General features: G+C 37.6%; 3 protein-coding genes across 4 annotated transcripts; 1 reads left to right on the forward strand and 2 right to left on the reverse strand.

Annotated features, from left to right (window-relative positions):
• The first annotated feature begins 13,064 nt into the window (after positions 1-13,064).
• On the forward strand, positions 13,065-16,678 carry LOC141848574 (protein trichome birefringence-like 2). Its single transcript, XM_074736618.1, has 6 exons — positions 13,065-13,559; positions 13,713-14,478; positions 15,055-15,271; positions 15,357-15,550; positions 15,892-16,050; positions 16,277-16,678. Exons 1-6 carry the CDS (start codon positions 13,307-13,309, stop codon positions 16,623-16,625), a joined length of 1,938 nt encoding a protein of 645 aa, XP_074592719.1. The 5' UTR covers positions 13,065-13,306; the 3' UTR covers positions 16,626-16,678.
• Positions 16,679-16,782: 104 nt separating this feature from the next.
• On the reverse strand, positions 16,783-20,728 carry LOC141848573 (NEDD8-conjugating enzyme Ubc12-like). 2 transcript variants are annotated; one of them, XM_074736616.1, is made up of 6 exons: positions 20,643-20,728; positions 19,252-19,364; positions 18,246-18,354; positions 17,794-17,872; positions 17,604-17,720; positions 16,783-17,121 (listed from the first exon to the last, which is right to left on the reverse strand). In XM_074736616.1, exons 2-6 carry the CDS (start codon positions 19,358-19,360, stop codon positions 16,984-16,986), a joined length of 552 nt encoding a protein of 183 aa, XP_074592717.1. In that variant the 5' UTR covers positions 19,361-19,364; positions 20,643-20,728; the 3' UTR covers positions 16,783-16,983. The 2 variants fall into 2 exon arrangements, with proteins under 2 accessions (XP_074592717.1, XP_074592718.1); XM_074736617.1 differs by lacking the exon at positions 20,643-20,728 and adding an exon at positions 20,521-20,633.
• Positions 20,729-21,441: 713 nt separating this feature from the next.
• Positions 21,442-24,078, reverse strand: LOC141848683 (uncharacterized). The gene has a single exon (XM_074736726.1). It carries the CDS (start codon positions 23,838-23,840, stop codon positions 21,648-21,650), a length of 2,193 nt encoding a protein of 730 aa, XP_074592827.1. The 5' UTR covers positions 23,841-24,078; the 3' UTR covers positions 21,442-21,647.
• Positions 24,079-25,327: the final 1,249 nt, after the last annotated feature.

Genomic DNA, 25,327 nt, shown 5'->3' on the forward strand with positions numbered 1-25,327 from the left:
TTCGACCTCAACCCGACCAAGGGAATTGGTGTATCTTAGGTAAACCCGATTGGGTCAATGCCCTCTTCTACTTCCCCACACGGAGCCAACGCCCTCTAAAGGTTCCATTGCTCTTAACTTCACCATCCCACTCAGCTACACCAACTCCTGGGCATATACTTTAGCTATGTCAAGCGGTCTTTCTTCGACCATAACCTTCAACAAGTATCTGATGGCCACAAACGTCCCATACTTAATCAGGCTTCATTCGACTTTGCTCCCAAGTCTGATTTGGAGGAAGGGCATGTGATGGTATCCGAAGTTACTCTTGAGCACTCGACTTCACTTCCCAACTATCCAGTCCACTTATCCCCCCCCCCCCCCTCAAAGTTCGTCTAGAGATATCCCATTCGGACTCGGGAAAGCTACTCGGGATTGGGTCTCCTGATCACTTGGCCTCACTTCCCAACCAACTAGTTTCCATTCCCGAGCACTTGATATTTGTCCAACGACGTCCCATTCAGACTTAGAAAAAGTCACTCGGGGGTATGTGCTCCTGAGCACCTCACCTCCATAGCGTGATGTCCCATTCGGACTCAAGAAAGTCACTCGAGGGTCTGCTCTCTTGATCATTCAGTCTCACTTTCGGACTAGCGAATCTTCATTCTCGAGCACTTGGCATTCGTCCAATGGCGTCTTATTCAGACTTGGGAAGTCACTAGGGATCTGTGCTCCTAAGCACTCAGGCTTAGTCCATGATGTCCTATTCGAACTCGGTAAACCCACTCAGAAACTCGGGTACTCATCCAATTTGACACTTGACCTCAACCTCTGACAACCTAGTGTCGACCCTAGCGAAGCAATCAACACATAAGGCGACACCTGACCAATGGTCTGACAATGTTATGTATATGGTCTAACGGTTATCACCCTTGATGTCCTAATCGTCAACAATGTCATGTATGTGGTCTAATGGTTGTCGCCCTTAGTGCTCTAATTGTCCTTCGTGTGCCAGTTGGTGGATGGTGTCTCACTTGTGCAGTCTTCTATATGGCTGGCCTATGGCTTGTATGCTATCATACGTGGAGATTTTCTTTCATCGGCTATATATGAACCAATGAAGGAAAGTGAAGGGAAGGTGGTTGTCTCACTCTCTCTCTTGAGTATTTTTTATTCTCTTATGTTTTCGTGAGCTTTGTCTTTCAGCGTAGTGCTGACTTGACCGTCGAAGGAGCTATGCCTGCAATGTCGACAACATCGGCCCCCCTGACGTACTTTGACTTGCAGGCTATCGGGAGCGGATCATGCTAAAGGACGATTAAAATCTCAACAAAGGCGAAGGAAAAGGAGAAGTCTGAGTGGGCGAAAAAGAACACCATCAATTATGGAAAGAGATGATCGTTAGGGTCATTACCAAAAGAGCGACGAAAATGATGATCATATCATAGTGGATGTCATTACCCGATGAAAGCTATAAAAGAGGAAAGGTAATCGAACAAATTAAGGTTCATGTTTTTCCTTGGCAATAATTCTTTCCCTCTCACTATATCTCTATTTTTCTCTCCCAAACTCTCACTTAAGTATCGAAAAATTACATCAAGACAAAATTGATGTCTTCTAATTACATGTTAAACTTGAACAAGAAGTTATTCTTTGGACTCGGAGGCATTCGACAACAAACATCCAAATTCTACCTTTTCAATTGGAAATAATTTAAACTAAAGAACACTATAAGAAAACCAAGAATTAGTGATAGAAATAAAATTTTATCGTTATTTTAGCGATGGAATTATTATTTCCATCGCTGAGGGTTCATTTAGAGATCAAATTAATATGACATCTTTAATTAGCGACAGAATATTAATTCTGTCACTAAGGTAACAACGGAAATAATACTTAGCGACAGACTTAAGCGACGAAATATTAATTCCGTCTCTATTTTAGCGACGGATTATTATTCTCATTGCTAATATCACAATTTTAGGGTTTTCAACCGTTTTGCTTTCCTCGCACGTGATTGGTATTTTTCTCTCTGGCGATCAAGATCCATCTCCCGACGAACTCTCCTCTCCTCCCGGTGATCTCTCCTCTCATCGACCTCTTCTTCCGGCTTTCCTCCCGAACAGTAAGCTTGGTTAATTTTTTAGATCTAGACGCTGGCGACCATGATCTTGGCACGACCACAATCTTTGCACGCCCACGGGCTCCTCACGTCCATGGGATTGGCATGGCTACAGGGTCAGTTGGTCGAGCTCGTCGCCTCCTACAGCGTCCTCGGCACGCCCATGGGATTGGCCGACCACGGGTTTGCTCGGCCACATGCTAGCCCTATCAAGCTCGCCTCCTGCAGCATCCTCGATCGGCCACGGGCTAGCCCGATCGAGCTTGCCGTCTCCTGCAACATCCTTGGTCGGCCACGAGCTTGGCTGCCCACAAGTTTGGCTGGCCACAGGCTTGAGCGGCCACGGGCTTGGCCAGCTCCGGGTTGGGCTCGTTCGAGCTTGTCGCCCATAGACTCAGCCCGATCAAGCTCATCGGCCACGAGCTCGGCCCGTCCGAGTTTGTTGGCCCCGACTTGAATAGATATCTCATTAACGATATGATTATTATTTCGAATGTATATATGTTATAATATTATTTTGTATATATAGATATACCAAATCAGAGAGCAACACTTGGTGGCTAAACTGTCTTGTGAGTTATTGGGGGGGGGTTAATAACTATTGGTGTTATTAGTAATTTTTAATTCATGCATTATTTTATAATATATGTCTAATATTTATATATTTTATAATAAAGTTTTACTTCAGATGGTCATCAAATTGAGACCTACATATCTAATAAATTTAGAGAGAGAGATTGTCTTTCATGTATTACTTGGAGGCATATCAACGAGGGCGCACAAGACTTTTTACTACTAGGAGTTTTCGGTAAGTTATTTTTATTATCAAGAGTTATATTTATTTATACTAATTTTTAAACTTTTTTTTACAGAAAAAATATACCTGGGAGCTAGAGCACGAGAAGACATTTAAAGAAACATGGAATAATCTCTATGCCAAATTTCACAAGGATCTACTCTACAAATGCAGACGAAAGGGCATAAGACTATCTTTTATCCCAGTTGATGTTTGCAATACATGACAATCCATCTCGACTATAGAAAGATGACAGTCAAATTCAGCGGAAGTTCGAGCCAATAGAAACACCAAACTGGCTGGCCCTAACATCAGATCCACAAAGCATACAGCTAGATCTCATTCCATTGTCGAGCATGCCATGGACTTCATGAGTTTACAATTAATATATTTATATTAGAATTATTTAATTATCAATGATTTTATTTTAATTTAATTATATTTTTTAATATTCAAGAGCATGAGCTACAACGACCTCTTAATAGGGCTTCAAATTAGAATTTGTAGATTTTATCGAAAACCCAAAATTAATTCAAATAAGTGTAGTAAAGGGGCCTCGAGTCGTATTTTTCCAAGGACTAGTAGATAATCGCTTAACGTTAGCTTAGGTGTCGTATTTTTTTGGGTTTTTCTATATAAAATGGGGTTTTGGTGTTTTTCAACGTAATTGAAAATTAAAATCAGAAAACAAATGAGAAATGCAATTTACTAATCTGAAAATGCAACTATTGAAACAAAGTATCAAATCAAACCTAAAAATTGCAATTCAACCCAATTCATAGAATTTGAAATTTAACTAATGTTTATGAATTTAAATGCAATGATCAAAACTATAACAAGTGATTTAAATCAGTATTCAGCTATATAATGCATTGCAAAACAACTTAGCTAATAGCTAAAGAAATCAACAAGCCTAGAACTAGGAAAAGAGTATACTAAGACAAAAATTTGCATTCTCAAGAACTAACCTATCTTGCAAACAAAACTCAATCTAATTATTATATGCAATTACCTAACAAATTCAACTGACAACTAAGGTTTCAAAAGATTTGAAAAGTTATCAGATCACAATACTGATACTATGAACAGTGTTTGTGAAACTGAATTTCAGATTTTAGAATGAAGTTGCCGAATGAAACAACCTAAGGAAAACAAAGATTTGATAAGGAATCACTAAACAAAGCAATGCAATTTAACCAGACATTGTAAAATTCTGAAACAACAGAATGCATAGAGATGAAAATTCAGATTCAGACAAAAAGCAATTGAAACCGACAGTTATAACAAAGTTCAGAAATCAGATCTTAAAGAAATTGGAATTCGGCTAAACCAACTCTAATGCAAATTCAAAATTCAAACAAAGCAAGGATTTAACCCAACAACAGAATTCACGAAATGGCTAAGCTATTTGATTACTAAAACTGAATTAGCAGAAATAAGAAAAGTTCAGTATTCGGAAATTGCAGAAACAGGAATTCAGAAATTGCAAAAAAATCCTTCTCTTCTCCTTCGAATCCGATTGTTCTCCTAACTTGGTTGTCAATCACGTTGTTAAATCCCACGCTGTGGTTTAATAATCCTTTAGAAGCGATCGCCGGAGTGGTATTACTCGTTGCCCGACTCTGAAAGCTGGAAAAACCCTCTCCGGCGTTAACAGAGGCTTTGCACGAGCTGTGTGGAGCTGCAAACACTGGATTACTTGTCTTTACTTGCTCCGATTGATCTTCTGATGGTATAGTAGTGTCGCACAATCCTCAGAGAACCCCTCCAAGGCCGTGGTGTTAGATGGAGCTGAAGGTGCGCTGAAACTTGCAGAAACAGAGACAGAACCGCCGAAGAAACCCTCGCCAGCGCCTTGTCCAGCTGCTGGGATTCACGCCCAAAGAACCGCCTTCAAACTTTTCAAGAACCAAGAATCGCAATAGAAGCGGTTTGGGAAGAAGAAGGTGGCCGTGGAGGTACGTCGCGAGGCAGGGTGACGGCGTCGGAAGAAGCACAGTAGCCGCGCCGCGATTCCTTTGATTAAAAGCTGTTTATATAGTTGAGGGTTTGATTAATCCATGCATCCTGGCCGTCCATTCTTGATTTCGATGATCTGACTTGATCTAGGGCTTTAGGGTTTGCGAAAAATTCTGAAATTTTGACCGGGCTCGATCTAGATCATGTCCTCCATATTGGCTTGATCAATTGGCAATTTTGACTCGATTTGATCTTGGTTGAGCTCGAACTTGACCCGATTTAGCCCTAAAATCAAATAAACTCAATTAATATGAAATTCGCCATTAAATCATAGAAATTAAAATAAAATATTCAATTATACCTCATGACACAAATATAATCAAATTAATTCATTTAATAATTATTTTCAAGTAAAAATCCAGAATTTAAATGATAAAAAATGCATATAAAACCTTGACTTATCAAATTCCCCCACACTTACCCTTGAGCGTCCCGCTCAAGCCAAAACAATAAAAATAAGAAAAACTCCTCCCATAGTACCCCCTAGATCATCCTCAATCATAATTAGAAAACTATTGAAAGAAAGTTATCTAGGATTATTAAGTATCAAAAATCTAAGCCATGAATTTGACCTTTGTTCTTGGCTAACCACCTAGCAATTTCATCCTTCCTGATTTATTGAGATAAATGTATCACACTCATGCTCACAAGGTTATCAAATAGTTTTTAGTGGCTCTCATCCTAAATGCTAATGTCATGATAAATGTAAAGTGGAGCTCACTCAAACACTTATGTTTCATGCTTTCCATAGGCTTGCTTGATATCTACTCTCCACTAGCATTCATGATTTGGAATCCACACAGAGTTTTGTACACGTACCCTTTACTCGGTGAAACAGTGCTGAGAAATCATAAGTTCGACATAACTCGATAGCATTAATACTCATCACAAATAGTGCACTTGCTTTCTATGCCTAGGCGCGCATTAGCAATACTATGGACATATAACTGCAAACACATGACCTTGCCCATCAAACAAAGCTCCTTTGAGGGGGATTTAATGATTCTTGTATGACTGCAAACAGTAAAAACAGAAAACCATTAGAAACTTTTGCATGAGCAATTAATCAACAAGTTGTGATACAAAGTGTCATACATCATCTTTTGTAGCATTCTTCAATTGCTCGACAAATTGCTCTTTAGCCCGAGAAGCTGCAAAAATCATCAAAAGCATTGAATTTATTTCATGCGCAGCTAAATAGAGAACTGGCCAATAGATACAAGCTAAAGCTCGGTTAGAAACCTGTGCTACATGAATATATCTGTAAATACATTAACACCATTGACTGCAGTGATTGCATAAATAGAAAGCGAATAGTAATCACCTTTAGTAGATGCTTCTTCAATAGCTTTAGAAGTTCTCACAGCGAACCTTTGAAAGCTGGGGCTGTCCACAAAGACATCGAATCAGTTCAGGAGAATTCAAGATTGGAATAAGATAATAGTGAACAGTCTAACAAAGTATCTACAATGATGTGGTTTTCACAAATTGTTTACTACATATATCCAACATAGCATTATCTGTCAGTGAATATAACCCATTGTTCAAATAAACAGATTTGGCAACCAAGCCAAAGTAATTGTATGTGCACATATAGCTCATTTTTCATTTAAACATACAATTTACAGTAGCAGGGCATAAACTTCAACTCTTCACAAAAACAAAACAAAATAATAATAATAAGTAAATTACATATATATATATATATATATATATGCTGATGGTGGATAATTTGACAAGGCAAACAAACTTCATCAAGGGTACAGCAATTAAGGTGGATTGGATCGCCAAAAAACTACTGATGAAACATGTGCAAAGATAGTTTCAGCAATCAATTCCAAGTTGCTAAATAAACAATAACAAAAAACCACCATATAGCCAATTTGTCGATATCATAGACTCCAATGGCACAATTTAAACAAGGGTCTATTATTCTCTATTCTTTTACCCCTATAAAATTTACTATTTCACACATACATAAAGATTAATGATATAAATTTTCAGACAAAAGATCCAATAAATATACAACAAATTTCTAAAATACTTTGTTTGGGAACTAAAGTTTGGCATAATATTCACAATAGTCATCATGCTAGTAACTTATGCTAAGCAAATACTTATAGCCTCATAATACTTGTATCTCCTGTATAGTCCAATAAAGTCTTCTGAATGTTAGTGAACATGACTATTAATAATTTGACATATAACAATTAAACCACTAAGAATAGTTTTATTTTGAAAAAATCTAACATTTGTCTTATATTTACATGACTGCTTAAAACTATATTTGACTAACTGATATTAGTCTAAAATAGATAGAGATATATGGACTGTTGGATTATAAGTAAGGTTAAAATAAAAAGACACTAATATCCAATAGCAAGCGGTTATACCTTCGCTAGGTAATAGCATGAGAGAAATAGATTTGAGATCGTAATGAACATGTTGAGATGTAGTCAATAAATTCTAGTCATAATAGTTGAATTGATTGGAATTGAAGGTGTAAGAGGTAGTGGAGATCCGAGAAAATATCGAAAATAGAAAACAATGGAGGAGGTATGAAATTCATGCAATTGATGGTTTGATGATTATGAGGAATGATATTAGTTAAAAGCGGCACATTCCAAAATTCAGAAACTCTATATGAATTATATTGCAAACATGAAGGGGGAAGTACGAAAAGGAAAACCAATAAAGATTCACATAAGTATGCATTTTACACTAATAAATAGAAAATTAATTATTGGCCAGTACTAAATAGGACTTAAGTTTAAAATATATATGCATATTGATAGATGCTTGTTCTTTGCTTTTCAAAAGTTGAGCTGAATGACAATTCTTAATCCCATAGATGATTGACTATCATAAAATAACTAAAGCAGTCATAGTCATTACAGTAATGCCATTACTGGTCTGTATGAATACATGTGTAAGCCAAAGTTGTCAAATTGAGGTGAACCATTTTGGTGAATTATCAACTCTTGATCGTACGTATTGAATACAGAGTTCAAATAAAAAATTATGACATATGTAAAAAAAATTTACTTTATTTAGAGAATAGTTCTGATGTATAAAAGTATGTAAAATAAGACAATATCAAATTTAATACTATATATAAAAAATAGATGGAGGATGGAGTAAGTTGATGTTGATTCATAACAAATAAATGATATAGGTTCATATCTTCCATTGATGATAATGTATAAATTATTATTTATTTCATTCTATCAAGTATTGAAAGTAAATGAGCAATAGAATCCTTCTTCACCAAATAGTCATGATATGAAAAATTATTGTAATCAAATTGAAGACAAATTAGACATGATAATGTGACAATATTTATTTTTTATATTGGGTTTCATTTGTTTCTTAATGTGCTTGATTTAGTTTTCATTAGTTAGATTTAAATTTTAATGTTTTCTTTTAAATTTTAAGAATTGTATCAAATACTAGTCAATCGAATTTAATCATCACGGTTCTTTTCATTTTCATGTAAGACTCGCATCATTTTGTATGCAAATCATGTGTTGTAAGATACAAATTGTGAATCACATGATTTTAACAACTATAGTGTGATCTAAAAATTTAAATATTCATAAACCCAAAGCCTCTTAACATCAAAGCTTTAAGAAGAACACATCCGACTCTAGGGGGGTTGTTGAGGTCCTTTTTTTTAAGAAGAACATGATAAAGGGACAACCTCTATATAGTGTGTGCTTAAAGGGGAGGATTAGGAGAGAAAGAAAGTAGTTTGAGGAAAAAGAAAAATAATAGCAACACCTTACTTCCACCCATCTTGTTTCCTATGACCAAGGTTTTAAAAAACATATGCAAATGGTACACAGTTGGCCAACTTCATAGGACCTATGTGAAATGTGGGTGTATGTGTGGAGGCATAATTAGGCATTCGGTCACTAATAAAATATATTTTAAAAAACATTAATTTTTAAAGTATTTATTCTTGGAAATCAACTGCTTAAGTTAACACTTGCAAATTACAAATTGCTAAATAAAATAGTCCATGATTAAGTCAATTAAGATTAGTTTAAGTTAGTTTAGATGAACCAAATAAGGCTTTTAACTGCATATATAGTCTTTATATATCATATGCAGCCATATGAGGTCCCCTTCAAGATCCATATAAGTGATTGCTTATTGGGCTCAAATGGGGCTTTATAAAACTATGGCAAGGAGGGAACAAAAGGAAGAAAGGAATGTCCTTGTGTTTATTAGAGATTCAAACTTTTTTCCCGTCTACTCCCATTCATATGCCACATACCTTACTCCACATTTCTTCATCCAAAGTTCAAAATAAACATGTAAAATTAACAAATTCATTTCCTTCCCCCCCCCCCCCCCCCCTCCCCCGAAAGAAAGTAGTTTGAGGAAAAAGAAAAATAATAGCAACACCTTACTTCCACCCATCTTGTTTCCTATGACCAAGGTTTTAAAAAACATATGCAAATGGTACACAGTTGGCCAACTTCATAGGACCTATGTGAAATGTGGGTGTATGTGTGGAGGCATAATTAGGCATTCGGTCACTAATAAAATATATTTTAAAAAACATTAATTTTTAAAGTATTTATTCTTGGAAATCAACTGCTTAAGTTAACACTTGCAAATTACAAATTGCTAAATAAAATAGTCCATGATTAAGTCAATTAAGATTAGTTTAAGTTAGTTTAGATGAACCAAATAAGGCTTTTAACTGCATATATAGTCTTTATATATCATATGCAGCCATATGAGGTCCCCTTCAAGATCCATACAAGTGATTGCTTATTGGGCTCAAATGGGGCTTTATAAAACTATGGCAAGGAGGGAACAAAAGGAAGAAAGGAATGTCCTTGTGTTTATTAGAGATTCAAACTTTTTTCCCGTCTACTCCCATTCATATGCCACATACCTTACTCCACATTTCTTCATCCAAAGTTCAAAATAAACATGTAAAATTAACAAATTCATTTCCTTTTTTTCCCCGCTTTTCTACCCATCTATTTCCTTCCATTAAACATGATAAAAAACAATAATTGTTAAAAGTAGTTAAATGAAAGTCAGAAATAGATAGACTACAAATTTTACAGATCAATACATGAAATTTGTAGCCATTACCAAATAAGAATGGAAGGTATGCTATCAAAATCTCTGAGAAAGAAAGTAAAGTCCTTATCTTGTATCTAAATAGGATCAGGACGTCAGTAAATTTTTGACAAAGTTGTATACCTGCTGAGGATCAACTAAATATAAGAAATAGTAAAGGAGGATATATAAACCCTCAGCACTGCAGATATCCAAAACAATAAAGCAACAGTAATATAAATGGAGGATCAAAAGAGGGGTATTAGCGTAGCTTCTAGAGAGCGACTCCGATTTGCAGATGAAAAGGGCCAACCGACTAGATTAAGAACCAGTATAAAAGCAATCAAATTCAAGTGAAAAATAAATAAAATTTCTCTCTAACAAGCAAGCTGGACGAAAATACAATCCTAACCAAATCATTCTACGAACATACACAAATATATTATCAAAATCAGGAAACGCGTACTTATTGGCAAGGCCCTCGACGACCAACTCGTTGACAACATAGCTGATGATTCTCCCCAAGAAATTACCGCCAGCCATGAAATCGCCGGAATCAAGGCACGCACAATACTTTGAACGCGCGAAGGAACCCTAACCGGCCCTGATCCGGCAAACAAGCCCCAAATGGAAGCGCGAACGGAGAGAGGGAAAGTGGGGAACGGGCAAGAACCTCCAAAGGCCCCTCGATCGTATTCGTTGGTGGGAAGCAATGCGAAAACGGGGCGATAGATGAACGAAGACGGCTTCGATTCGGCTGTTGCGGCGGTAACCGTGATATCGTTGGCTGAGCCGCCGAGACGTCACATTTTATTGGGGCGAACCGGGTTGATAGATTCAAATCGACCGAACCGAGCCCATCTCAGGCTTTTTCCTGCGCGAATATTTGAATAATATAATTCATATTGCTGCTGTTATATTCCCAAATTAAATTAGGATAAAAATAAGGGTAAAATTAAAAGCAGTTTATTTGGTTTTAGGATAAATCAAAGAGCATTTTTTTAATAAAATTATTATATAAGGTATTCAAAGTTGAATTTAAAAATGAATTAAGTTATTAAAATAATTATTTAAATTTGATCTGATTTTTTTATGAATTTAAATTTGATTTAAGTTTGATTGTAATTTAATTTATTTAAATGTTATTAAATTCTCGATTTGAATTTATTGATTGTTTGACTTTTTTATATATTTTTAAGTTTGTCTAATTGGTTAGTGAGTTAATTTTAAGAGTTTGTTAATTTATTTATTATATTGATAAATACTTTAGATGTTATCAAATTTTTAATTTGAATTTATTTGATTATTTAATTTTTTTAATATTTTTAAATTTGTCTATTCTAATTGGTTAGTGAGTTAATTTTGAGAATGGCTAATTTATTAATTATATTGATAAGAATTTTATTAATAAATATAATTTATAAATTTTATTCGTAAATATTATTTGTAAACATTATTTATGAAGAATTTACAATATTTATTTATGAATATTAATAAATTAAACATATATATATTAAAACTTATTCATTTTATTTAATAAGTTATTTAAATTTATTTATTAATTAACAACGAATATAAATAAAATTTTATCAAGTTGAATATTAAATTTGCTCAACTCATACTTAATGGATTTTGGGTAAAACCCAAGGGTATCCCAAATTAAAAGAAACATCAAATGAGCATCTTATTTTACAAAAAGAATAAAAAATAAAAAAACACTCCATAAGATATTTCATCTCTAGAATACTCTTTATTTTAGTATTTTTGTAATAGCCACAGAATAATAGCTATAATATTTTTTTTTATTTTTAATATTATTATAGCAGCTACGACTAATTGCTATAATTTATAATATTTAATAAATATTATTGTAGTAATTATTTAATAGTTGTTATAACTATTTTAAAATAATTTTGATCAAGTTGATAAAAAGTATTTTAACATAATAATATTTAAAATTTAAAATTTAAGAGGTAGGATTTAATTATAAATATGTAGCAGATAGAGCTATCGTATAATAGTTATTCGATAGTCAAAAATTATTTATTTCAATTTAATCAAATTAAATCATATAGTCTAAATCTAATTAAATATATTTTACTGCTACAATAAAAAAATATATCCAATGGATGTTATTTTAATTATTTTAAAACAGAAATAGTTTTTTTTAATGATATATGTAATTTGGGAGGCTGTTTTTATTTTTATCTCAAGAGTTTTGTGTGGATTGCTATTATACGAATAAATAATCGGTGAGAGTAGTAGCAAATAATGTTTACTAGTGTTGGCGTAAGCGTTATTCCTTTGCCATCGGATTGCCTGCTGCACTTATTGCATGCTCCACCCAAAGTAAACCACTTTATTAATTTAAGAAAATTAATGGAACATCCAATAAATTTGAAGTGCGTGCCTAACTACATTCACTTTGGACGAGTGAAAAACAGAAATATCTTTTTTTTTAAAAAAAAAATGAATGCAAACAGACTTTAAATATTCAGTAAAATTAAAAATTCAGTTGTTCATAAAATTTTTATTTTTATTATTATTTATTATTATATAATCTCACCAGATCTAGTGGGCGGGGCATATGATGGGATGTATCATGTATGTTTTCTTGGATTGGGTGAACGTTTAATAAGAGAACAAAGCCACCGTTCCTCATCATTTTAAACCAATCAAAATACACGAGTCACGCCTTGCTATCTGCCAACTGTTAGACAGTATTATTAAATTGTCGGATCGGTAGTCGATTCGAAGATTATTAAATTATGTATATATATCTTTTTATTTGTTAAATAGCTAGTTATATATTTTTGAGAAAAATTGGAAAATTTATATTTTAAGATGCCTTAAATATTCGCCTTTTCTATTTTTAATTTTTTAAATTCATGTTCACACTTTTCAGTTCATCCCTCCAAGGAAACAAAACGAATCTCCCGCAATCTCCTTTCCTTCTGAAAAATTAATAGGAAATATACCGAGTGTTGTTTACCCGTGTCGTCTCGCTCTCTCTCTCTCTCTCTCTCTCTCTCTCTCTCTCTGTGTGGCAGCAAATAACCAGAACCAGCACGCGTTCATCTGTCTCATTCTCTCCTCTCCGTCACTCCCTAGTGTTGTTGCTTCTCACTTCCCTTTCGTCCTTCGCTGGACCAAGCCACGGCCGACGGCGAAAGGACGAAGACGACTCACCGACCCGATTTCGTTCTTCTCCCGTCCACCGCCGGCGCGTCGTGTCGAATTCTGCTGCCTAAAAGTCGGGTTTTTTTACTCGTCTGCGGCGAAGTTAACTAGGTAAGAACTATCCAGTGATGGTTGAGATGTGGCGTTGGATCACCGGAGGAGGAGGACGGTGCCACTTCTTCTCCGCCCTCTTCTACCCTTCCCCTTCCAAGTCTAAGCTCACGGTCGTCTCTTCCTTCCTCATCTTCATCCTCGTGGTGGCCGCCTCTATCTTTGCCTTCTCACGCTTCCCTCTCAACGCCGCGTCCTCTGCTTCTTCCTCTCCGCTTTCTTGGTTCTTCTCCTTGCCTGCAGACGCTTCGATCTCGGCGCCGGCGCCGTCGCCGTCGCCGTCGCCGTCGCCGTCGCCGTCGCCGTCGCCGTCGCCGTCGCCGTCGCCGTCGCCGTCGCCGTCGCCGTCGCCGTCGCCGTCGCCGTCGCCGTCGCCGTCGCCGTCGCCGTCGCCGTCGCCGTCGCCGTCGCCGTCGCCGTCGCCGTCGCCGTCCCCAAGAGAAGATGAGGCGGTGAGCGAGGGTTTGGCGGATCCGTTGCTGGCGAACCGAGGAGTTAGTTCCGAGAACGAAAATGGCGCTTCCAATTCTTCTTTTTCTTTGGAAAAGGGGCATCTTTCCCCTGAAATGCCGTTTCACGGCTTGGATAGCGCCACAGTGAATTCCACCAAAAATAGTACCTTGGTGCTTGCCACCGACAAAAGCAGTGATGGGAATTCCTCTGGTGAACTCGTAAGGGATAAATCCATCCCCCCAGAGGTCGCCCCCTCCAACAGGACGACTGGTTGCGGAGGAAACGGCAAAGGTAAAGGTCCTTGTTTTGAAGGGCGGATTTCCGAGAAGGGTGGAACTGAAGACCAAGATCTCCAAACTACACATCAACAGCCTGATGAGAAGAATCGAACAGATGGAGAAAAGACTAGCGGTTCAGTCGTGAAGACTCCTCCTCCTCCGCCTCCTCCTCCTCCTCCGCCTCCTAATGCTGCCGCTACAGTACCTGTCGTTGCTGTTGCTGCTGCATTGATAAGGAACGAGTCCAGTCCTCCTGCCGAGGTGAAGGCTCAAAGCGGCCTCTCTGCAGAATGCGACATATTCGATGGGAAGTGGGTGTGGGATGAAAGTATTGAACCCTACTATCCTCCTGGATCATGTCCTTACATTGATGACGACTTCAATTGCTATAAGAATGGGAGGCCAGACACTCAGTTCCTCAAATGGAGATGGAAACCTTACGGTTGCGACATTCCCAGGTAATTGCAAGCCATTCTTTCCATTCCCCTGTACTTAGTTGATGAAAGCTTTATTTCCATGTTACTTATTTTCAGACAACCGCGACTAGATCGAAAGTAGGGATACTATCCATTATTAAAATTAAGGTAATAGAGTAATTTGAATTTTTTTTTGTCTGATGCAGTTGATAATATTGCTCAGTTTTTTACATCTGCACTGAAGATTTTGGATGAGCGACCTATGTATCTTGTTTTCCTCCTTTCAATTTCTTGTGCTAGTTTCTTCTTCTTATGCTCAGTTATTCATGAGTTGGACATTTTTTTCCTCCATGCAAATAATACAGAACTTGTTGCATCATGCATGCGTGTGTTACATGAGAATTTGAATCAAAAGGAAAAGAATGCAAGATATTGAGTCTTTTTTTCTTTCTGAATTATAGAAAGTAATTCTTCTAAATTATATTTTCTTGATATTCTTATTTAGAAATGTTATGGAAGTGGCTTCTACTCCTTATGCTACTTTTTCAGCATGCATTGTACCTGCATTCCAGATTGGATTGTGGAAATGTAAAATTCATCTCCTTTGTCTTCCAACAGGTTGAACGCAAGTGATTTTTTAAGAAGATTGAGAGGCCAAAGGTTAGTTTTTGTTGGTGACTCACTTAACCGCAATATGTGGGAGTCTCTAGTTTGCATTCTTCGCAATAGCATTAGCAATAAAAATAGAGTACGTGAGGCTTCTGGAAGAAAACAATTCAAAATCAAAGGCCGGAAGAGGTTCAAGGTCAAAGGGCACTATTCCTTCATATTTGCGGTAATTTAACATCGTTCTTTTAGTTAGTTCATTTTCTTCCTTGAGTGTTTTCAACCTCTTCTTACCTCTTTGAACTTCCTCATAGGATTATGACTGCTCCATTGACTTTGTAAGATCAACATTTCTAGTAAAAGAAGTACTATACAATAATTCTAATGGATCCGATGATGAGAGGCTTAGATTGGATATATTGGACGACACAGTTGCTGCATATCATGGAGCAGATGTTATAGTTTTCAATACTGGTCATTGGTGGACTCATGAGAAGACTGCTAGAGGGTGAGTACCTAAAGAACATCACTTAAAGATCACCTTTTTTTCTCCTTTTGTCGGGGCTAAATCAATATAACTTCTACCATAGTTCTACTCTTACAAAGATTGCAAAATTATTACTGTACAACAAGAAGCCATGAGGGCCAGTAGGCCGGGCACATGGTATGCCTGAAATTGTGCTCAAATACAATTCATGGTAGACCTCAAATTGTGCTTACTCTTGCCATATGAAAGAATATATTGGGTTATAAGTTCCAAACTATCATAGTCAAAATGTAGAGTATCACTTTGTCTGGAAGCATATTTTTCATGTTCTTGACTCCATTGCCTTGGTGCACTAATGGCAGAAAAGACTATTATCAAGAAGGCGATCATGTATACCCAGTGCTAAAAGTTATGGAAGCTTACAAGAAGGCCCTCACCACTTGGGCCAGGTGGATGGACAAGAACATCGATTCTAGAAAAACTCAAGTTGTTTTCAGAGGATATTCCCCGACTCATTTCAGGTAACTAACAAGAGATCTCTGTGCATGTAGTTTGTTTTGTTTGCCAGCCACTTCTCAAGTTGGACATGTTAGAAATTTGTCCAACAGTGCTGATTTTGGGGGTTTGACATTCCTTCTATATGCGCATTCCTGAATGATACTAGAAAATCTAAATTGAGATTTTCTCTGAAAAATGAAAGAATGAAGTGGATGATGAAATATAGAATTTTGATTCATGGCATCACAGGGGAGGACAGTGGAATTCAGGAGGGCAGTGCCACAAAGAAACTGAGCCAATCTTTAACCAAAGTTTTCTCTCCAAGTATCCTTCCAAAATGAGAGCTTTGGAGTATGTCCTGAAACAGACGAAAACTCCAGTTTTGTATCTCAATATCAGTAGGTTGACAGATTACAGGAAGGATGGGCACCCTTCCATATACAGAAAACCATACCAAACCGTGGAAGAACAAATTGCTGCAGAAAAATCACAGGACTGCAGCCACTGGTGCTTGCCTGGTGTGCCTGATTCATGGAACGAGCTTCTTTATGCTTCTCTGCTCGTTGCTGGTAAAGGATCATGGGGAAGACAAAAATAAGGGATGTCAACTGTATTCATTAATTTATGACATGCAATCTAATGTTGAAATGCATCAGTGTATCATTATTGTAATCCGTCGAGAAGAATACCACCATTGCAGCTGAACGTATATATACAGATGTGTTGGTATGCACTGCAAGTTTGATTAAAGCATGTAATAAGAATTCTGCGATGCATATATTTATTATAACTAAATAAAAGTAAAAAAATAAATATGCATATGGTACAGCCAAACACATAGTTTCACATTATATAGCACCACATTAAAATCTTTTCGACCATACACATTGTTTCCCAGGACAAATTTAGAACAGTTGCGCGTATTATGCACTCCAAGGTATTATTTTCTAGCCTTCTCATAAGCACCTCGAGAAGTAGACTTGACCCACATACCCTCCAGCCATTGCCCTTCTCACATTGGACTCGAACAACTTGGGATTGTCGCGGAGAACCACTGCTGCATCGTGATTTAATGGATCCTCATCGTTCGGTTGCTGTTAACAAGTCAGTTGCAGCAAATGATGCATGGAGTTTAACAATTTGCTAATTATCAGAAAAACAAAAATCTAGAATGGAGCCACAAGAAACATTGTTAAGAACTGACATGGTGGGAGAAAAGCAGATCAGCATGGTGATACGATCACTTGTCAACAACTTATACTTTTTCATCCTTCTATTTTGTATAACCAAAACAATTGACAGTTACCTAGGAATGACAATAAATTGTGTACTTAAGCCCAATACAACTTGGTACAAATCAATTGGCGAAACCAATAAAGAGAAAGGTGGTTAATGCCCCAGCTTTGAACAACCTCCTTACATGCTAAGGTACCATGGCCAAGACACTTGAAAACGTTAAAGTTATATATTGCAATAAATAAGCTAGAAAGTTAGATTAAATAACAAAAGTATCCAAGTACGAAAAGAGGGATGAATATTTAGTAATTAGACAAAGGAGAAAGTTAAAACTAAGTACCATGAAGAGAAGAATCAAGCCATAAACAATAGTATTTATGCTAAGCACAGGCTTCCAGTCTTCACGCAGAATGTTAAGGCAGACATTTCCCTCCAAGTCAATATTAGGATGGTAAACCTGGATTAGAAATTTCATGTTATCAGAGTAAAAAAGGAACTTTCACTAAATACTACCACATATTAAAATTTACCTTTGTCTTGCATTTGACCTTTGGTGGCTCATGAGGATAAGAAGGAGATACTTGGAATGTGAAAATAAAAGTACCACCTCTGACAAAATCATTAAGCAGAAAATAAGTTGAACCAAGCACATAGGTAATCATCTTAGATCAAGATAACTCTTGAAATCAGAAGGAACTATGAGAAAGATAGTTTATGCTTAAGCATTCTTATCTCGAGTGATATATTCTTCATAAGAACAAAAATATCTCGAGTGATACTGCAGAAGCAACAAGAACAAGTCCAACTGGTTTACAAGAATTTAGAATTGAACAACAATAGTCAAGCTATAGCCTATAAGTTAAGGAAATATATTGAGATTACTAGAAAAATACTACATGCTGAATCACTTTTGAGTTTTGACATGAGTAGTCGCTTACAAACACAAGCAAATGCTGGAGAACATTGATGGGATACTACTTACTGATAGTAACCTTCATCAGGTCTTATGCTGATTTCGAAATTCATCAGATCATCCTTGCCATTTGGAAAAGTTATGTCTGTGCTTTTTGGTAGATTCAGCTCACTGATATCTGGAGATAGAATTAAGAATATTAGGTATTAATTAATAACTACAATAGAACACAACAGTTCATTATATATCATATCAGTATGAATAGAATCTTACAAGCAAATCTTGACTTCGGTTCAATAACCCACAAATTAATTGAGAACTACTCTTGACAAATAATTCTAGATGATGTATGAAAAAACAACGGAAGACAAACAAGTACCATAATATGGAGCAAATCTACAACATAAGAAGGAACACATTACAACATGTTTTTTAGCATTAGATTAGTCATACTACTGAAAACTCATTTGATAAGATATAGTCACAATGACATAATATAAAATAGCTTCACAGCTTTATTTAATGTTACCGTAAAATAGCAATCATCGCACAATGCTTAAGTTGAACTGAGAAAGGGAACATAAAGTTAATGGTTTTGAATTTTGATAACCAAAAAGAGAATGGAACTAAAGGATCACCATATTCTTATGAATGAATACAGCAATAGAAGTACTATAGTGCAGCAAAGTTTGTGAAGATCATTTAAGAATGTTTCCAATCAGCAAACAATTTATGCCAAAAAACAAATAAAAAACGCTATCAGGGTATCTTTTGTACATTAACTTATACACCTACTAAGGTATTAACTGCATTTTGAAGTTTTGTTATCGGTGACAGAGTATCCCAAGTGCTACTGTATCCACATTAAGCAGTGCTAACACAGCAAACAACAATGTGATTTTACAAAGAAAATAGTTTTATACATAACAATTATTATTTTTTAAGATTAAAAATGATGGTAATAATTGATAAACTAATAATGTTAATAAAAATAAAACTCATAAACACTAATCAAAATTAGAAGCACTAAAATATTTGATATGAATTTGCACAAACAACTCATGGTCAGACAAACCTTTGTGAAGACGCAATTCTCCAGCACTTTGCTTCTTGATAGGAGCTTTTCCACTGGAATTTGCTGCATCCTCCCGTTTTTGGTCCTTAATTTTAAAAAGCTTTATCATTGTTCTGCAATAGTTTATAAAAAAGAAACAGGAAGAATATCATTCATCAGAAATGTAAATACTTTGCCAATCCAATCCAAATAGCTGAATGCAGTATAGGAAAAACTTTGCCAATCCAATCTCTTTGCTTTCATCATTCTACACCCCCAAAAAAGGTGGTTGCAAGATGTAAAAGCACGTGGTCAGACCAAATGCTTGAGGACAAGCACAATTTTAGTGGGAACAAAAATATTCTCTTAAAGAAGCTTCAACCTTAATTGAGATATGAGAAAATGGTATCACCTAAGAAAGAATACATGGAAATCAATAATAGAATTAACTGAGCAAGTAAAATTTTACTATGACCAAGTTATTCTTTTACTTTATAAATAGACATCATGTAGCACAAGATCATCAAGCAATACAAGGTTAATTCTTCATCTATCTTTTTTTCTTTCCCCTATCTTTATTTTTCTTCCTTCTCAATCTCCCTCTCCCTTCTCTACTATTTTCCTCCTGATCATTGCAATGTAGCCACAAAACCATGCTGCCTATAAGCCCCTTCCAACATTTGCACCAATTTTATAAACCCGAACATGCCAAATCTTGACACCTAATGCCCGTGGACTAAGCCTTGCATCTCAGTTCATAACAGTTTAATCATTGTTGAATCTTTAACTACAAGAGTAAGTAACAATTTGATACTACTATTTACCATCAAACTACCAAATAATGTATATGTCAACTTTCCATCTATCTGCTAGTGGAAAATCCAAGGAATGATCTTGATGAGATATAGAATCTAAGATATTATCATTTTCTTTTCAGTATATGTCTTGTGTCCCTGAGAAAAATCTAGTTTGCACAGAAAGGGCTATCAAGTTTGACAAGAATATGGATGATCCGACCAGCACAAATTTGTCCTAAGTTTAGCACAAAATTTACCATCCTCCATCAACAGGAAACCTAAACTGCAATAATGTTAAGAGAATTCCGGTTTTGGTTGTCAACCTAATCAAAAGTTTCATCAAACCGACCAATTCTGCACCAAAAATTAGCTTGTTACAAAGAAACAGGAACATTAATTTGCCTATTAGAAAGAGGCATAAAATAAATTTTGAAAGAGTGCGAAGCAAGATATATCTATCAAACAGACACGCACAGGACGATCACGAAAAGACCTAAGCGTGCTAAATTAATGGACACCAGACGTTATAGAACCGAGGGTTGGTCCTATTCATTCCGATAGAAATTGCACATATCCACGGTATCCAAACCTTCCAGACGATATAGAGAAAGAAACCTGGCGAAAGGTGGTCGAATTCGACGGGAACAAACGGAGAAGAGGGAGCCGCTCGCTCCGGTCTCCTTTGAGTACCGTCGCCTACACGGAGGTTGTCGCCTTCTGGTTTGGGGAAAGCGTAGGGCAGAATCAAAAGGAGCAGGGAAAGTGACCTCCTTTGCGAGAGAAAACCGATTTCGGTTTTAAAATTAAACCGAATAAAAATCGAAATAATTAAAATTAAAAAATTAATCAATTAAATTTTTAAATAAATAAATTTATAAATTCTAATTAATCGATAAATCTTTTATAATATTAATTAATTTAATTTTCGATTGAAGTAATCGAATAATATTAAGAAAGGGAGAAACTTTCACTTCCGCCTCAGTATTTACCAAATTCTTCAATTTGACCCATACCTTTTTATAAAAATTAACAATTTGCCCTAATAAATTAGATAAAATCATAATGAAATGACACAAGCCAAAAGCCGGTAAAGTGGCCTATTTTTTTTATTCTTCTAAAACATAAAAGCATTTAATTTTAAATTTTATGGGGAAAATTGAAAGAGTGCTTTATTTAAAAAAAAATTAAAATGAAATTAATGTGATCTAATCAAAATAATTATATATGAAAATTATTACATCAAATATTCTTTAATAACTTTATCAAAATAATTTAAAATTAATTAAATATCTCCGACTGCTATTAATTAAAAACTTTAATACTTGAATTGATAATTTTTAAAAATAGTGTACCCTATTTTGGTATTTAGAAAATTAATAAATACCACAGAGTGAGAAAGACAAATAGACCAAGAAGATGGATATATTACAACCTCAGATAGAAAGAGCGAATATAAGCAGACGCAAGAAATCCATTGAACAAACTACAACACCACAACTGCTATTTCTATTGTGCAGGCCAATTAAACAGTGACGACAACACAAACTCCCACACAGCAGCAGTAGAGCCGACATGATAATTCATACCTGCCTCTCTATGCCTCCGGCAAAACTACTCGGCTTAGAATCCAATTCCAGTGGCTCCGATAGGCCGATGCCGATCCCTCCAGAAGCAAGCATCCGGCGTCAAGCTTGCGGACGACCTCATTGGCTCTGACTTGCACCGCGTAAGCACCAGCGGCCCATAAGCAAGAGTTGGCACTTGTGTGTGCTTGGCAGCAGCATTGATTGTTTGCTTCTTCTCCGTGTCTGCAGCGAGCAGGGTTGGTGGTGGAGGATGAGAAACATTTTGCATTGGAGTGGTCACTTCCTTATTCTCATTAGTGACCTCACTAGCTTCGTCTCTGTTGGTTTCATCCCGTCTGATATCGTCGGTGCTAGTGATTATGGCGGTGGTAGCTGCGGCAGTGGATTTTGAAGGACGGCGATTCCTCTGGAGGAAGTCGTCGCTACAAACCCAAGTTTCTTTTGAAACCTCCATCGACAGTTTGGGCTCATACAGCATTAACAGAAGGCAGTCAGGCAACTCAGGGCTCTTCTCTTCGACACCCTTTTGTCCTGTTTCCTCTGCTATCCTAAAATGTTTTCTGTCTCCATCTCCGTCTTCTTCTTCTTTTCCTCTGCTATGAGTTTTTGGAACCTCAAAGGTGTCATCTTTTCGCCCCACATCTGTGGCAGAGTCTTCTTCTTCTTCATTCTGTTCTTGATTCATAGGTTCCTTTTCTAGTTTCAAGCCATCCTTCTCTATAGAGAAGCTCCAAGTTCCCTTCCCTTCACTGGAGAAGCTAGATCTTCTTACTTCCTTCTCAGTATTAAAGCTTGACCTCCTTGCCTCCCTCTCAGAGGAAAAGCTATGTCGCCTGCGCCTCTCCTTTGAAGAAGGGTTATGTCTTCTTCCTCTTTCCTGTGATCTTCGACTCATTGTTCTCTCTTGCTTGTCTACCGTGGAAGGGCAACTGCTAGATCTCATTATTATGCTTGCTTTCTTCCCTGCTTCTCTTTCTTGGAGAGGACTCTCATTGGGCATTTCGTTCTCATCTATCTTTTCTGGTAAACTAGCCTTTTCCGATTCAACTACTGCTACTTCTTGCTCTTCTTCGTTTCCTGCTGCATTTTCTTTCCCTTCCTCTTCGAGTTCAACGACCTCAGCAGCAGTAGCCACTTCTCCTTGTTCCTTGAACTGATTTTGCTTCTCCTTATCTGAATTCAGCTCCTCTATTTTCAACTTTTCCAGTGAGTCGTCGAATTCTTTCATTAGTGGTTCTGTCAAAACGGAATCTTGATCCTCTTGCTTGGCTTCAGCTGCTCTTGTTCGCTTTTCTTCTCCTTCCATTGCCACGTTAGAGTTTGCACATAGATCACCGTTTCTTTCATCACAATTTCCCTCCTCTTCATCTCGTTCCTCTACGCGGACCTTCATGGCTGGCGAATCCAGCAAACGAGTCGTCAATGCAGCCATTCTCACAGGATCAGACCTGCACCTCATCAGTAGAAGGGCATTCCTCGGAGGAATGCAAATCTGCACCTCTTCTTCTTTCTCCTCGCCTTTCCCCACAAGCATCACCACTTCATTTCTCTTCTTCACCTCTACATCAAACCCTAACTCTTCACCCTTCACCCTCTCCGCTATTACCATTCCCATCTCTCTGTTTCCTTTCTCTTCGACAACAACGCTAATGACCCCCCGTTCCTTCCCCTCCTCGCTCTGAGGAACCGCCACTGGCCACCTTGCGAACACGGCGCCATTTGAGCTCCACTGCTCCTCACCGCATTCTTCTGCTCTATCTACACCCGATCTCGAGCAAGAGGACGAACAGAGGGACCTGCCACTGCAAGGGAAGAAGCAATTTATGCTCACCGGGAGGCGATTCGCCCACTTGTGCTTCCTGCTCGGCCAGCATCCTCGCGATCCATTTCCGTCCTCCATCCTCCTAAAGCTCGCCTCGGTGCCACTCCCCCTAACGGATCTTGACCGCACCACCGCCGCGACCGCAGGGGAAGCCTTCTTCTTCTTACTCTTGACCCGTACCTGACCTATGCAGGTAACCTTCGGCGAGGACGGCTCCGCGGCCTCAAAGGCGACGCCTTTCCGCCGGCCTCCGGCTACCAAGGGGAACATCGGAGACTGGCCGCCCTTCACGCTGCCGCTGCTGCGGAGGCGGCGGCTACGGGAGGAGGAAAGAGCAGGGACCGCCGCAGCAGGTTCGCGGCTGCGTCCGGGGCTGGGAAGCAACCTAGACGAAGGCACCCGCATCGCTGCGCCGGAGGAGGAAGGAGCAGAACCGGAGGAGAAAAGAGAATGCCGGCGCCACTCGGAGGCAGCAATGGGATCGGTCGCCTCAGTCAAAGCCTAGCGAACGCTGCAGCCGTCTCGTTGGTAAAAAGTTAGCGTGCCGATCCATAAAAGCTGTCCAACAAATTAAATTCCACAACGAGAGAAGAGATCTACAAAATAAAACTGTTTCCAAGCTGAAACAAGTCTAAACAACAGCTGTTTGATCAGAGCTCCTTCAGCACATGCGCTGCACACGCTGTTTTGTACAGCTCCAAGCAGTGCGTCCATAGATGCTGAGCAATTAATGAAGATATATATATATCGGTTAAAAAAAGGAAGGGGCCAAGCAATCATTCATGCTTGTGATCAGAGAGAAGGAAGGTGCACGCAACGCACTGTGCAGTGTCCCTGTCTTTTTGGTGCTTTGAACAGCCACCAACCAACCTCTTCGTTTCCTTCGCCATTTAGAGTCCGGCGCTCAGTCAAACTGAGAATAAGTGGCGGAGGATGGAGCTGCCTGTCTGGAATCCTATTCTTAGATTTCAAGGCACTCATTTCGCAATTTGACAGCCCTGCTCGACTGTGAGACCTACGGCCCTGCACAACTCGACAGCACTGCTCAGACTCAGCCAGCTAAATAATAAAGATACTCCAATTATTCTTTTTTTAATAAATATGTACAATTAGAGATAAGGATATGGATCATTATTTTCTTTATAAATATTTTTTAATAATTTAAATATTTAAATCTTATAATTGATTAATTCAATATTCTCAGCAATAAAATAAATTCAAAAAATACCAAATTATCCAACATTCTCATCCAGACTTATTATTTTCTTATATTTTTTTTCGTTAGATATTCAGACTTACACTCCTATTAATCTTACGGTGGGCATTCTAACTCTACGGACCAACCCACCTAGTCAATTTTGAGAAGTGAAATGGATATCGGGGGGATTAACCCAACATCACAAGTGATTCGAGTTAAAAACGGATCTAGAAATTAGAATTAGAGAGAGTTGGACTTAGAATACCAAATTTAACCACCTCCTTGGGGATCTAAAAAAAATGAGTGTCCGATGCAGTACATCTCCTCAAATGTGTTCATGGTGGCCGCTTTGGGGATCCATTGGATGACGCTAGCGGGCGGAGTCAGAAATTTCGTAGCCTCCAGGCTAATTCCGAACGGATCTAAAGCCCCCGGGCTATATCCCTCTTTTACATATAATTTTTATTTTCTCTATAGTAAATTCAAACTATATTTCTCCCTTAATTTTTTTGGGCCTCCGGGCTATAGCCCAGGTAGATCAATACTTGGCTCCGCACTCGCTAGGGATATCCTTTTGGCATAGAATTTGGCTATATATAAAAGGTGGTGCCCTACAGGAGCCAAGTGGTGGTGCTGCCCACTAGGTGCATCCCATGGTATCGTAGCAACTCCGCCAAAAAGAGCCGAAGGTATT

This window comes from Curcuma longa, chromosome 17 (genome assembly GCF_044706935.1).
Source record: "Curcuma longa cultivar G26 ecotype Majalengka, Jawa Barat chromosome 17, ITB_CL_G26_1.1, whole genome shotgun sequence".
In the NCBI taxonomy this organism is placed as follows: domain Eukaryota; kingdom Viridiplantae; phylum Streptophyta; class Magnoliopsida; order Zingiberales; family Zingiberaceae; genus Curcuma; species Curcuma longa.